This window comes from Cynocephalus volans, chromosome 1 (assembly GCF_027409185.1).
Source record: "Cynocephalus volans isolate mCynVol1 chromosome 1, mCynVol1.pri, whole genome shotgun sequence".
Lineage (NCBI taxonomy): Eukaryota > Metazoa > Chordata > Mammalia > Dermoptera > Cynocephalidae > Cynocephalus > Cynocephalus volans.
In genome coordinates, this window is record NC_084460.1 from 191,088,297 (window position 1) to 191,101,052 (window position 12,756).

A 12,756-nucleotide genomic window follows, 5' to 3' on the forward strand; every position below is an offset into this window, starting at 1 on the left:
AAACACCACACTGCAGAAGAAGTAAAAGCCCGCCTGAAATCTAGTAGGTCTTGGGAAGGATATAGTGTATGGGATGGACTTTGATGGTTAGTAGCTGAAAGGGTAGAGCTACAGGGACAAACTATAAGATGCATTGAACATACAATAGGTACAGAAGTTATGGGCTGGACTCTTAGTCCCCAATGTCAAGAAATAATACATGATACTACCAAGAGATCAAAGACTGCAGTAATACCAGTACTATAAGGAACATCGTGGGTATGTGAAAACCATGGATAGCCATATCTCCCATGCAACTGGATAGGCAGGTGCACTTGGTATATGCCTTACCTGCTGGCCTCAGTGTATACAACATCAAGTTGGCATCCCTCTAACTGGGATACAGTTAAGGCTAGGTACCGAGTAAAATGTATTCCCTGATGTTATTATCCACTGGCTTTGTTTACACCATAAGGGGCTGCTTTAGTGTCTGAATGGCGAGTAACTGCATTGGCTGATCATGTTGCCAGAGCCTTGAGTCAAACCCATCATGCCTTAACTCTCTTAGTTCAAGAATTATATCAGATCAGAAAGGTGGTTTTTACAAAACCAATGGCCTTAGATATGATAACAGCCTCCCAAGGTGGGGTGTGTGCCCTCTTTGGAATAGAATGTTATATATATATCCCTGACTATCATCATAACGTTACTCAGGCTTTGTAGCAATTAACCAGTGAAATTCATGCTGTTCAAAAAATGACTCGAGACTCTCCAGGAACGGTGGGCCAATATGTCATGTTCCTGGAGGTGGACATTAGCAGTACTGAGAGGGAGTGCCTGTGTTTTAGTTGCTGCAGCCTGTACTGCTGCTGTGGCCTGTGGATGCAAGGGTCAGCCATCCTCTCTAAGGGAACATCGTGGAAGATTTCAAATGAGTAGATTGTACTGCGAGAGACCCTGAAGGGGTAGAGTGTGAGGAAAAAGAGGAACAGTTTAGTCAGCCTCCCTCACCTCATATCAGGCAGGACAGGACTCAGCACATCCGCTGTAAACAAGTTACGGAAGAGTAGTGCAACTGTGCACATGTGCTCATGTACTCCTTGGCTTGTTGCCATTATTGTGTACTTTTCGTATAAAAAGGCAACAGTTCTGAATCACTGGCAGTGGAGCTCACATCTGAAATAAAAGCATGTCTACTGTGCCTGAAGCTGCCAGAATCTTTTTCCAACTATCTGACTTGAGACCTGCACATGATGAGACAGAGGGATCTGTGATCCAGCCCAACAAGGGGGAAAGGGGAAAGGTGATTTTTAAAATAACATGTGAGACTTAAATTGAGGCTCGTCCTTGGCTATGAGGGTCTAATTCTCCAGTGCCATTTGTGGAAAAGACATCTTAAATATTTTTGAATGTGTTAATCGCAATTATTTAAAAATTCATATCTGTTAACTACAATATGTGGATCACCTGCAGGTTTGTTTCTGTTGTCTGTGTTTTCTCTTCTGTTTTTTCCCCCCTTGGTGTGTATGTTAATATTTGTTTGAATGCCAGACATGGTAAATCAAACATGGTAGTGGCTCTAGTTGAAGATATTTTCCTTCAGAAAGTATTCATCTTGCCCTCCAGCAGTAACATGGAATAAGAATAGGTGTCTTTAATTTTGCCAGGGTCTGATGTGCCTTGCAGCTGAGTGTTACACTTTGTAGGGATTGGTCTTCTTCTGGTGTCCCCACTTTTAGAGTATAATCTTCCCAACCAATGCCCTGGAGTATTTATAAAGACTCATCTTCCAATGTGGGTCACGAACTATAATTTTTATTTCCCCATCATTCAAATCTCTGACAAATTGCATTTCAGATACATTCTGCTTGATTTCTTTGTCTTTAGCCCTGTGTGACCTAACAGTGGCCAAGTGCGTTGGCTGGGTGGGGGAGGAAATAGATACAGTGTGCTTATTTTACTTTTCTGTACCTCCCTACTTTTGGGGATCTGGACCCTTCATATTCTGTCTTGACAGGCTTTGTCTTCTCAATCCCATAATATTACTGGAAGCCTCCCAAGCTTCGAGGTCATCTTCAGCCCAACCCCTGCTGCCTCTTTATAGTGTGGGCTCATGCCGAGGACAGTGTGCAGGAGATGCAGGGCTCACCAGAGCGCCCCTTCTCTCCAGGATTTACCTCTTCAGATGACTTTTGCTTTGTTTTGTTCTTTTGGTGTGTTATATTTCCAGTTGCCTTTTGTGCGAGTGTTAGTCTGCTATGAGCAGCCTTGTAGTAGCCAGAAGTAGATGTCTTCCAGAAACTACATTTTGACCAAGATTTACCTGACTCCAAATTCCTTGCTCTTTCTACTTCAGCAGAATTAATGCACATATATCAACAAATAACAAAAACTCTGTTGACACAAGATGCATACACACAGACACACAGATAAACCCAAGAACTCATACTTCATGTGAATGATAGCTGGGGTTTTCTGTTTTTACTGCACGCATCAGAAAACAGTCACTCTGGGCACTTCTGAGGTCATTGTCTGGGTCCCAATTAAAATACAAATAGGAAAATGACATTACTACTTGGAAAGCCTGGCTTATCCCACGTCCTGGATGGCAACCCACTTTCACAGATGTGCAGAGAGAACCACAGTCTCCTGGAGCCGTGCTTACTGCCTGGTGGGCTCTGGTCTGTTTTTTCAGAATGGTTATTACTCTCTCCTCACTATGTGACTATGTCCTTGGAGAGCTTTATGCCTTGCAAACCCACCTTACACCCGTGGACTCCCCCAGCTCTGTGAAGTAGGGAGGGTGGAAGGGGCACCTCAGCTCCCAGCGCGTGGAGCTGTGTCTGCCAGGCACCCCTTGCCCCACTCTGCATCTGTGTCCTCTCCCTGGGGACTCAGGCCAGCCACTGGCCAAGCCTGCTCACTGCCCACCCCCAGCCCTCCATGCCCAGCCTGTTTGGAGGAGTCTCAGTGGCTCTTCTCTCTGGCTCCCTTTGGGCGTCAACACCGATCACTTGTGTCCCTCCCTGCAGCCACACCCCATTTCCTGGTATTTTCTGAACCTGCCAAGGTCTCTTGTACCTTCGCTCCTGTGCAATGCTGAACCCTCAATTGCAACACTCTTCCCTCCCTTCCTGCCCTTTGCTGTCCTCTCACATGGGGTTAAGACACCACCTCAGGGAAGCCTTCCTGGATTCTCCTGCTGGGTGAGAGGGAGATGCCAGTGGCTGGCTGCCCTCGGCCACAGTGCTCCCTGCTCCGGCTGCCATTTACAGTCTCTTTACATCTACGTCTCTTGAAGTCCCCTGTCCTCTCTCAAGGGGTTCTGAAGGATGGTTCTGAAGTCAGCCTGCTTCCAGGCCCAGCTGCCAGCTCTACGGAGGAAGCACCAGCAGGGCCTAGGCTCTGAGCTGCTCGTCCACTGCTCTGGCCTCAGACATGCTTCCTTTCTGCACCCAGAAACTGGCCTGCCAACTAGGCCCTGGGCCTGCTGGTAGCCCTGAGGGGTTCCATGCCCCAGTATTGCAGGATGAGCCCCAGTTAGTGTCAAAGGAGAGCATGGACCAGGCTGAGAGGGTCAGGAGGATCAGTGAGGAGATGCATGGGGTGGAGGGGAGGAGAAGAGGGGCACACGGCAGATCCATTTAGCCCAGAAGCCTCAGGGGCCCGAGAAAGAAGGGGACATGGAGGAGATGGGGAAGGAGGGGGCAGAGGCCCTTCCCACAGGCAAGGCAAGGAGACCTCATTGTTAGCAGCACCAGGTACCCTTTTGGGACCCGGGTGTCCTTAGGGGGGACACGTTGGACAGGACTTTGAGGCCTTGCTGATGGTTGGACCTGGAGCCTGTTTTTTGATTTCCCCTTGTTAGTCTGCTCCTGCCTGGCCTTTAGCTGGCCTCCCATCATCTCTGTTCCACACCCAGAGACAGGGACCCATTGAGGCACCTGGGCCACCCCTGCCCTAATCTCTCGTGTTGGAATTAGGTGAGGACTGTGTGAGCCTGCCAAGCTATGACTTCAGGACCAGGAAACTAGGAGAGGCTGTTCCTGGAGAGGACAGTGGTAGGTCACTGGGGAGCAGATGAGACAGTCCACCCGGTTTTCCTTCCGGAGAGATCTCATCTCCGCGCGGTGGTGCCGGTCCCAGCAGGAAGCACATGACACAATCAATTAGAAGACAAGGAGACATTTTAGTGGAGGGACTATTTACAAAGGCGTGGGTGTATGGAAACCACAGGAGAGTTCAGTTTCTTGGGCCTCAGAATTTTGGACGGAGTGAGTCAAGGGAGAGAGAGTTACCAGGACTCAGAGAGGAATGAGCTTTCTGACTGGAGCTGCCACCTTTGTTTGTTTATGGGGATCAAGCGGGCTGCTTATCCTTGAGGAGAGAGAAGCAGATGGGTGTTTCCACTTTGACCTCCTCCCGCCCTGGCCTCTGTCCCTCCGACCTCCTGTTGGGGCCCTCCACTGGCCAAACTCACCCCTGAGCCTGGGGAAAGGTGGCCACATGTATGTCTGTGCAGGTCAGGGAGCAGGGCAGTGTGGGTAGGGCTGCAGGGGACAATGACAGCTGAAGGGAGGTCAGGAGACTTGGAGCTTTGCTGCCTCTGTGTCCTGGGCCCTGGTCCTGGGTGTGCCTGAGCACCTGAGGCTGATGTGTGGCCCTCCTGAGTCCCAACTCTTGATCCCACTCTGCTCTGCCTGCCAGACACTGAGAACCCAAAGTTGGGGCATCTAGGCCCTCCTCCCCATGGGCACATCCAGCTCTTTAGCTTTTCCCTCCTCGGAAGCCCTAGAATCTATCAGGGGCCTCCTTTTGTAGTACCTTTTCTTGCTCCTTCTTCTTCCTCCTGTGCCAGAAAAAGTAAAATCTGGGCCAGGAGACAGGGTGAAGATGGGTCAGTCAAGGAATAGGTGTGTCTTCCTGGGGGTGCTGGGGCTTGGAGAAGTCACTCACCCACCTCCAGCTATGGCCAGGAGTAGAGCCAGGCCGAGGCTCAGAGCCCACTTGAAGATCTCCGGGTTTCTGGCTGAGAGTATGAAAGAGGGACCAGCTGTTGGGAGGCCAGGCTGGGGCTCCGAGAGCTCACAGAGAAGACCACACATCCTTTCCTTTCACTTGTCCACTGGATCTCTTGCTTGCAAACACTTACTAAGCACCTACTGTGTACCTGGGACACATCTAGAAAGGAGTGAGACATGGTCCCTTTTCTCTAGGAGGGAGACAAGCAAATAATCATGGTGGTGTGTCCCAGGGAAATAAGACAGGATGTGGTAGGAGGAGGTGACATTGAGGGGGCTGGCGAACCTCAGAGGTAGGAGCAGGTCAGGGAAAGCCTCTTAGGAAACAGGACGTCTGAGCTGGACTTTGAAAGACAAATAGGGGTTCAGTTCAAATGGTCAAGGGCAAAACTGTGCTCCAGGAAGAGGTCACATTCTAGAACAGGAGCATGAAGCTGCCCACAGGTGCAGAGCATCTGTAGCGCATTGTGGATGGGGAGTCAGAGGTGGTGAGAGATGAGTGGCCACTGCTCACACAGGGCCTCCCAAGGAGGGTAGATGTATCTGGTGGCAGGTGGGAGCCATGGATGGTTATAGATAGGGAGTGTCACAGGGTAGATTTGCTCCTTGAGAAAAAGTCTCTGGTGGTGGAACCCTATGTGGCCAGGAAGGGCAGAAAAGCCAGTTATGAAATGTAGCTGTAATCCAGGTGAGAGAGGAGGGTGCCTGAAGAAGAGTTAGAATGGAACTATGGGAATGCACTCAAGAATCACTAAGCAAGACTTGGTGATCACGTGGGCTAAGGTGAGGGGAGATTCCTGGTAGGGGGTTAAGAGCTTGAGAGGGGCCATTCGTTGAGAAGGGCCCTGAAGGCAGAGCAGGTTTGGGGTGGATGGAGATGGGTTTGGGCATTTCTCTAGGCATGCTGACTGGGAGGACCTGTAGCTGCAACCTTTCTTAATTGGTACGGGGGATGTCCTAGAAGCAGTCAGCTCTGAGTCTCTGAAGCTGACATGGGGACATCAAGAAATCCCGGGAGGTACTACCTTCACCCAGGCTGAGGACGAAGAGCAGGAAAAGTTCTGGGTTGCACAGAGAAGGATAAATAGAGACAACAACAACTCTAGGGCTGCAGGCCGGGAGTGGGAAGACTGGATGGAGTGGCCACTGACCTGGGCAGATGGCGGGGTCATTACAGGAGAGGAAGTGAGTCCTGCAGTCAGCACATTCTGTGACCTCCAATGTGGAGTGTATGTCTATGAGAGGGGATGGGTGGAGGCCTTAGAGGGGGCAGGGTGCCCCTCATCCCTCGCCCAGGCCCTGTCCCTGATATACTCACCACAGGACTTATTGCAGGCTGCCCAGGAGGGTGAGATGGTAGAGAAACTGAGGCACTGGGGAGGCAGACAGAGCCAGGAGGGGTTGGGGTGCGAGCAGGCAATGGAGCTGGGGAAGATGGGGTGGATGCCTAGGACACAGGCAGGAGTGGGGGCTCCTGCAGATAGGGCTCTGCATGCCTCGGATCTTGACAGGGTGAAGGGCTGGGTGATGGACAGGGGCCAGCCCCACCTCTCACCCTTCTCCTTCAGCTCCTTGTATCTTTCATTCAGCTTCTCAGAAAAGAGGGTCTTCTGCAAATGGATCTCTTCCAGAAGTACCGCTTTATCTGGTGGAGCAGGGGGAATGCTCAATTATATAACTTGCTCAAGGCTGGGATTTCAAACCAGTGCTTTCACACAGAAATTCTGAAGAGCACACAGAGACATGCAGTGTCCATCTCCCCACCCCAAAACCTCCCCACCCCATGGCCAAATGGGCCCTTTGGGAATGCCTTGGAGGGCAGGGCTCTGCCAACCCAAGCCCCAGGGCTCTGGGACACTTGGCTTCCTCACCATCCCGTAACTTCCTAATGGCTTGGTCTACTTGATTGAAGAATTTGGCTGTCTCTTCTTCCAGATGGTCACGATCTGAAGATGGGATATGGGCCAAATGGAAGTCAAGGGAGTAAGATCCCAGTTCAGGTAGAGGGGCCAGCCCTGATCCCTGGTCTCCTGGCTGCACCTCACCAAGAAAATGAGGTTTAAGGATATTATTCTCCTCTGTGAAGAGGGAGTGAAGGCTTTGGGTGAGTTCTGTTGGTGGCTGTGGGGTACCCCAGAGAATCTGCAGGTCATAGTCTACTAAGGGGGGCAGCTCTGGCCAGCAGAGGAAACAGTTCTTTCCATCAGTGTGAGGAAGGAGACAGATGAGCAGAAGAGGCAGCATCTTCTAGGGTCTTCTCGTCTTGCCCCTCCACCCTGCCTGGCAGTTCCACATGGAACACTGGCAGCCTGTCCCCTTGGGAACCACATTCTCTTGGCAAAACACAAGTAAATTCTGCAGGACAAAGTGAGAGCCAGCTGTGATGCCATGGTGTGAACCCAGGCTTTGGCATTGGAATCCTCTGAAGTGGGGCTGCTGATGCTCAGTGGGAAGGGTTCTCATGAGGATTAGGAGATGGCTGCATTGCCTTGTGATGGGTGCTCAGCTATTCTGACTGTTTTGATCTTGTATGGAATAGTTCAGTAGGACTGACATTTGAGAGGTTAGGAAAGTGACAGCTTAGGTGTGTGAAGAGAATCTGAATCTGCTCACACTTTTCCACATAGGAAGCTTATAAAAAATACATTTTTATGGCATATATACGCTGGCAACTATCTTATGCCTGGCTAAGCCAGAGGGGCTTAGACAGTTCCTACTACCACAGTGTAGGCAGAGTGTAGACAAGTTCCAGCCTGAAGCATATGGAAGCACAGAGGGAGAAACTACCTTTGGAGCAGTGGTTCTTTTGTGCAGTATGCTCTGAAGAAAAACAAAAGTCCTTACTCTTCAGAAAAGAAAAAGCCCATGGGATCCTTGTCAGTCTCAGCTGGCAAGCTTTACCCTTCTGTGCCATGCTTTCAACTGCTACTGAGTGCTTTGGGCTGGATTATGGGCAGCTGAAGGCCACCAGTCATTTGAGAAATGCTTCTAACATGAACAAGGATGAAAACAATAGCAAGAATTCAAAACAAAGGCAAATGTGTTGCTTTGCCTCCCATGGATTTGTCACCCCTTTTCCCCTGGGCGACGGAGCTGCCAAAGATTACTCAAAGCCCATCTCTTCTGAACAGTGAGAAGCCCTGAAAGGGGTTAATCTCCTGGAACCCTCAAGAGTGAGGCATTTCTTCCATTTGGGAAATTAACCATGAATTGGGGTTCTCTTCCTGCAGTTATTCTCCAGACCAGGAAGTTACAGAAAGAGAACACAGGTGGGGTTTTTTCTAAGTACAGTTTAATAAGTTTAACAATAGAGGCTGGTAGCATTCAGTAATACAAGCAAGGTTACATTCCATAATGCAATTTGCAACAAAAGCTTGATTTTAGCGAACATTCTCTTCTTACAGCAATTTCTCAGTATCTTTACATATCAATCAGTAACCTGTCTGTCTTTGAGCCAGCAACGTTGCTGTGTTATAATTCTTTATCTTACAACAGAGACTATAGCCTGGGGAAAATTTTCTGTCCTTTGCAAGGTTAACATTTGAAACTGCAAGACTTCGGAAAACCAGACCCTGTGAAGTACATTTGCTTTATGCATACTCCACACAAGTGAAAACTTCAGGAAAAAGGAATTGTACAGAGATTTGTACAGGGGAAGCAGAAGAAAACTTAAGAACCACACCACAATAGAAAAAACATTGCTTTCTGCAGACAAGAGGAGGCTACTATGAAAAAGAAAAAGACAGAATAAGAAAGAGTTATTGGAGATTCAAAATATGGTAGCAGACACTTAAAAATTCTGTAGAAGTGTTGAGAGATAAAGTTTCAGAAATATCCCAGACAGAAATACGGAAAGACAGAAATGGGAAACAGGAAAGAAAAGGTAATAAAATTAGATAATCAATCAATGAGGTTTAACATCCAGCTAATACAAGTTCCAGAAAGATGGAGGAGAGAAGATTATTTATAATAGATGTTGGGTATGAAGTATATATAGGGAGGAATTTTATTGTATAGGGAGAGGGATGTGGGCAGGCATCAAGCTTTGCTAGAAGAAATAGCAGTTGAATTGGTAAATTCAGGCTGCACTGGTCAGATGGGTTCTGTGATGAGAGGGTGATTCTGAGTACTGAGTACTGCTGAGCTGTTGCTGTCCCACTGGCTCTGGGTTAAGGAATAAGCATCCTTTTTTATTTTTTTGCTTAGGCAATGCCTCTGGAAAGGAAGGTCTTGATCCCCTGGAATCCTAGCTGGGGAAAGCAGGTGCTTACTCCCCTGGTGCTCTGGGTGGGGGTTTCAGAGCCACATGGTATGTAGGTCTGTTGATGACATGTTCTCCCTGACCTCACTATCACCTCTAAGCTTTCCCCATTCAGCTCGTGTATAAGAGGTATAGGGTAAATGCTGGACATAGCCCTGCTCCCCACACCCCGTGCATACCAGAGTTTCCCCTACCCCCCTGGGAGACTACCCCTGGCCAAGGTAGTTGCCCAAGGAAAGGCACATCCCCTTTAAGACAAAAAGAGGGCTGGAGGGAGCAGGGACACTAAGTAAATGAATTAGCACTCTAGTACCAGGAGAGTAGCAGGTAGATTAAATTATCTGCTCAGCCAGATCTCCCATGTGCTCTGAGTTATGTGGGCTGGGTGAGGGTCTGCACATAAGCCTGAAAATGATTTACACCCCTACTCTGATCTATTCATTATATAACTGTTGCCTGTACCCCATGGTGGCATGGATTTTCTGACTGATTGGCTGCTGTCAGTGACTCTCATAATGGGTCTCTACCCATTGGGCCACTGGGTGAGTTCTTTGGAATAGGCAAACACTACATGAGTACCCTCTCAGATTTGGGGCTCCTGCATTACAGAAGAGAACAGGGAACCAATGGAAGTGAAACAAGAAAAAAAACTCTAAAACTGAAATACGTGAATTTCCAGATCGAGAGGGCTGGCTGAGAAGGCATCCAGTGCTAGAAATAAGAAAACCACATCAATGCACAGAGAAGAAACAGACCAGGCGCAGTGGACCAGTCATCACAGTGTCCTCAGGCTTCTCAAGAGCAATGTAGGAAGTTAGCAGACAATGAAGCAATGTTTACACATGCTGAGACAAATATATCCATCTGAGAATTCTGTGCTCCGTAAAATATCAATCAAGGAGGAAGAAAGACTAATGCTCTCTCAGCCAGGCAAGGTTTAAAACTGACCACTTTTAACTTTTTTTTTTTTTTTTTAAGAAAGATATTAGCTGATGTGTTCCAACTAAGTGAGTAAATTAAACAAAAAAGCTGATGACGTGGAAGTCAGGAAACAGGGATCTAGCCCTGCAGGGAGAGAAGGAGAACTTCCACGGTTTCAGTCAAGGGAAGCCTAGGAGGACAAACAGCCCAAACTGTTTGGGTCTCCCTGGGTGGAGAAAAGCCTCTAGCAGGCAGCCTAGGTCAGCTCCCTGTGGTCATTGGGCTCCATTCCTGGCTTTCTTTAGTCTTGTTCCCTCTTTTGTTTTTTCCTGGCAGGTATAGTCTTTCCTCAAATAGGGAATGGTAAGGTCCAAGACTTGGATTTGGGTTTTGGGGGTGAAATGATCAGAGCAGGTCTTGAGAATGTTTTAGCACTAGGTCATCAGGAAACCCATGCCTAGGTAAAGGGAGCTTTCTGCAGGATGCAGTCATACTTGGTAGAATTCCATCCTGAGGTTTAGGGCTAAAGCCCTAGAGTGTGCTAGAGCCTTCCTTTTACTTGATTTGTGCTTTTCCTTTGGGAAACTTGTGAAAAGTCAGGATTCAGCTGTCACTTTGTCCCTAGTCCAATACTCTTTCAATGTATCCATATCTTTAGCATCTATTGGTTAAAGTGGTACCAACCCTTTGAAGTGGCATTCAAACTTAGAATCATAGAGACTGTGAGCTGGAGGAGCCTTTGATATCCAATACCCTGTCCATTGTTGGTAGCTCTTCTCTTATTAGTTTCTTAGTCTCTACTTGTTTGCCCTGATTTTTCCTCTTATTTGTAACTTAATGCAATTGTATGTTGTGTACTTTTGGGATCAAATTAGGGATCTAAATAATCAAGGTGGCCCTTTCCATTTCTAGACATCTCAGTGTGTTAGAACCTTCCTCCTCAGGTTGTGACCATGTCCATGTTGTACTTCCAGCCACCTGGGCATGTCCAGTATCTCCAACAGAGCTCATCAGTGTTTGAAGACAGAAATCAAGCTTCTCCTTTAGCAGCTGAACGTCTTCTTTCCACTCTGAGAACTCCTTTATATTGCCATCTTAAAATCTGGTTTCATGTCTCCCCCACATCTGGATTTTCTCTCCTCTCAAATCACCCTTACCGACCTTTAGCAGGACAGAATTTACAATTAGATCACCTTCAGTGTTGGCAAAATTGGTGCTGGATACCCTCCCAATTCTCCTATCAGTGCAGATTTTCCCATGTGGTAGGTTTTGATTGCTGCACCACAAGTTGCCAGAAACTAAGTGGCCTGAAACAACTCCCATTTATTATCTCATGGTATCTAGAGCTTTAGGCACAGCAGAGCAGGGTTCTCTGTTGACAGGGTTTTACAACTAGGTTGCATTCTTGTCTGGAGCTTGGGGTTCTTTCTCAAGTTCATGTAACATTGACAGGTCTTGTGGTTGTAAGACTGAGGCCACAGGCTGCTGTCATCAACTGGAGGCCACTCTCAGTTCCCTGCCAGGTGGCCCCTCCAGAGACTCTTTCATTTTTTGAAACTCTTCTTTCAGCAGGGGCTCAGATCTTTAAGTAAGGCCACCCCAGGATAATCTTCGTTTTGATTAACTCAGAGTAGACTGATTTGGGACCTTGATTCTATCTACAAAATCCCCTCACCTTTATTATTTAGCATAACCTAGTCCCAGGCATGAAATTCATCATATTCATAGAGCTGCCTCATGCTCAGTGGGAGAGAAAATAACACAGGGTATGTACACCAGGGGGCAGGAATTTTGAGGCCGTCTCAGAATTCTGCAACCATACTCCAAAACCTTCTGGGCCTGTAGTGGTGTCAGCATCCCCTTCCTCCACCATTAATCACCAATTTGGGGTAGGAAATTATGCCTCCTTACAGCCCCTTAGTATGAAAATAAGTTAGTGGGAAGCATAGCTGAAATGCAGCTCTGACACTACATACCTGGAGTTAGTGTAGACTTCACAGGCTAAGGGAAAAGTCCTTCATAAGACAACCCCCACTTCAGACACCAACTACAAGCTCTGGGGTTCCTGGGCCATCATCACTTTTGACCAACTGTCTACAAAATTTGGGGTTGCCAATATGCCCTCAGGTTTGAAGATTCACTAGGACAACTTACAGGACTAAGGAAAGCACTATACTTATGATTACAGTTTTGTGATAAAGGTTAGAAGCCAGGACCAGCCAAATGAAGAGACTTACTAGGTAAGGCCTGGGAGTGTCCCAAATGCAAAGCTCCCATGTCCTAAGAATGCATCACACTCCAGCACATTGATGGGTATCACCAACCAGGAAATTCTCCCTAGTCTTGAGTCCAGAGTTTTTATTGGGTTTTCATTATGTAGGTGTGATTGTTTGAATCACTGGCCATGTGATTTAATTGCATCTCCAGCCCCTCTCCCCTCCCTGGAGGTTGGGCTGATATTACCTGGCTCAAATCTCCAACCTTCTGTCATGAGGTTGGTCCTTTGGTGTGTTCATCTCCCATCCTGAGTCACCTTGTTAGCATGAATAACAAGGTATAGTAAGGTGTGGTTCC

The 12,756-nt window shown here is 47.8% G+C and overlaps 1 protein-coding gene across 1 annotated transcript; it reads right to left on the bottom strand.

The window, feature by feature from the left end:
* Positions 1-4,712: 4,712 nt before the first annotated feature.
* On the bottom strand, positions 4,713-7,244 carry TEX51 (testis expressed 51). Its single transcript, XM_063084124.1, has 7 exons — positions 7,046-7,244; positions 6,872-6,946; positions 6,556-6,645; positions 6,319-6,336; positions 6,152-6,235; positions 4,940-5,008; positions 4,713-4,849 (listed from the first exon to the last, which is right to left on the bottom strand). Exons 1-7 carry the CDS (start codon positions 7,242-7,244, stop codon positions 4,713-4,715), a joined length of 672 nt encoding a protein of 223 aa, XP_062940194.1.
* Positions 7,245-12,756: the final 5,512 nt, after the last annotated feature.

Coding starts and splice junctions, on each gene's coding strand:
- TEX51 (XM_063084124.1), bottom strand. CDS start 7,244: ATGCTGCCTCTTCTGCTCATCTGTCTCCTTCCTCACACTGATGGAAAG. Junction 6,947..7,045: donor CCTTAAACCTCATTTTCTTG/GTGAGGTGCAGC, acceptor TCCCATCTTCAG/ATCGTGACCATCTGGAAGAA. Junction 5,009..6,151: donor TGACCCCGCCATCTGCCCAG/GTCAGTGGCCAC, acceptor TCATACTCTCAG/CCAGAAACCCGGAGATCTTC.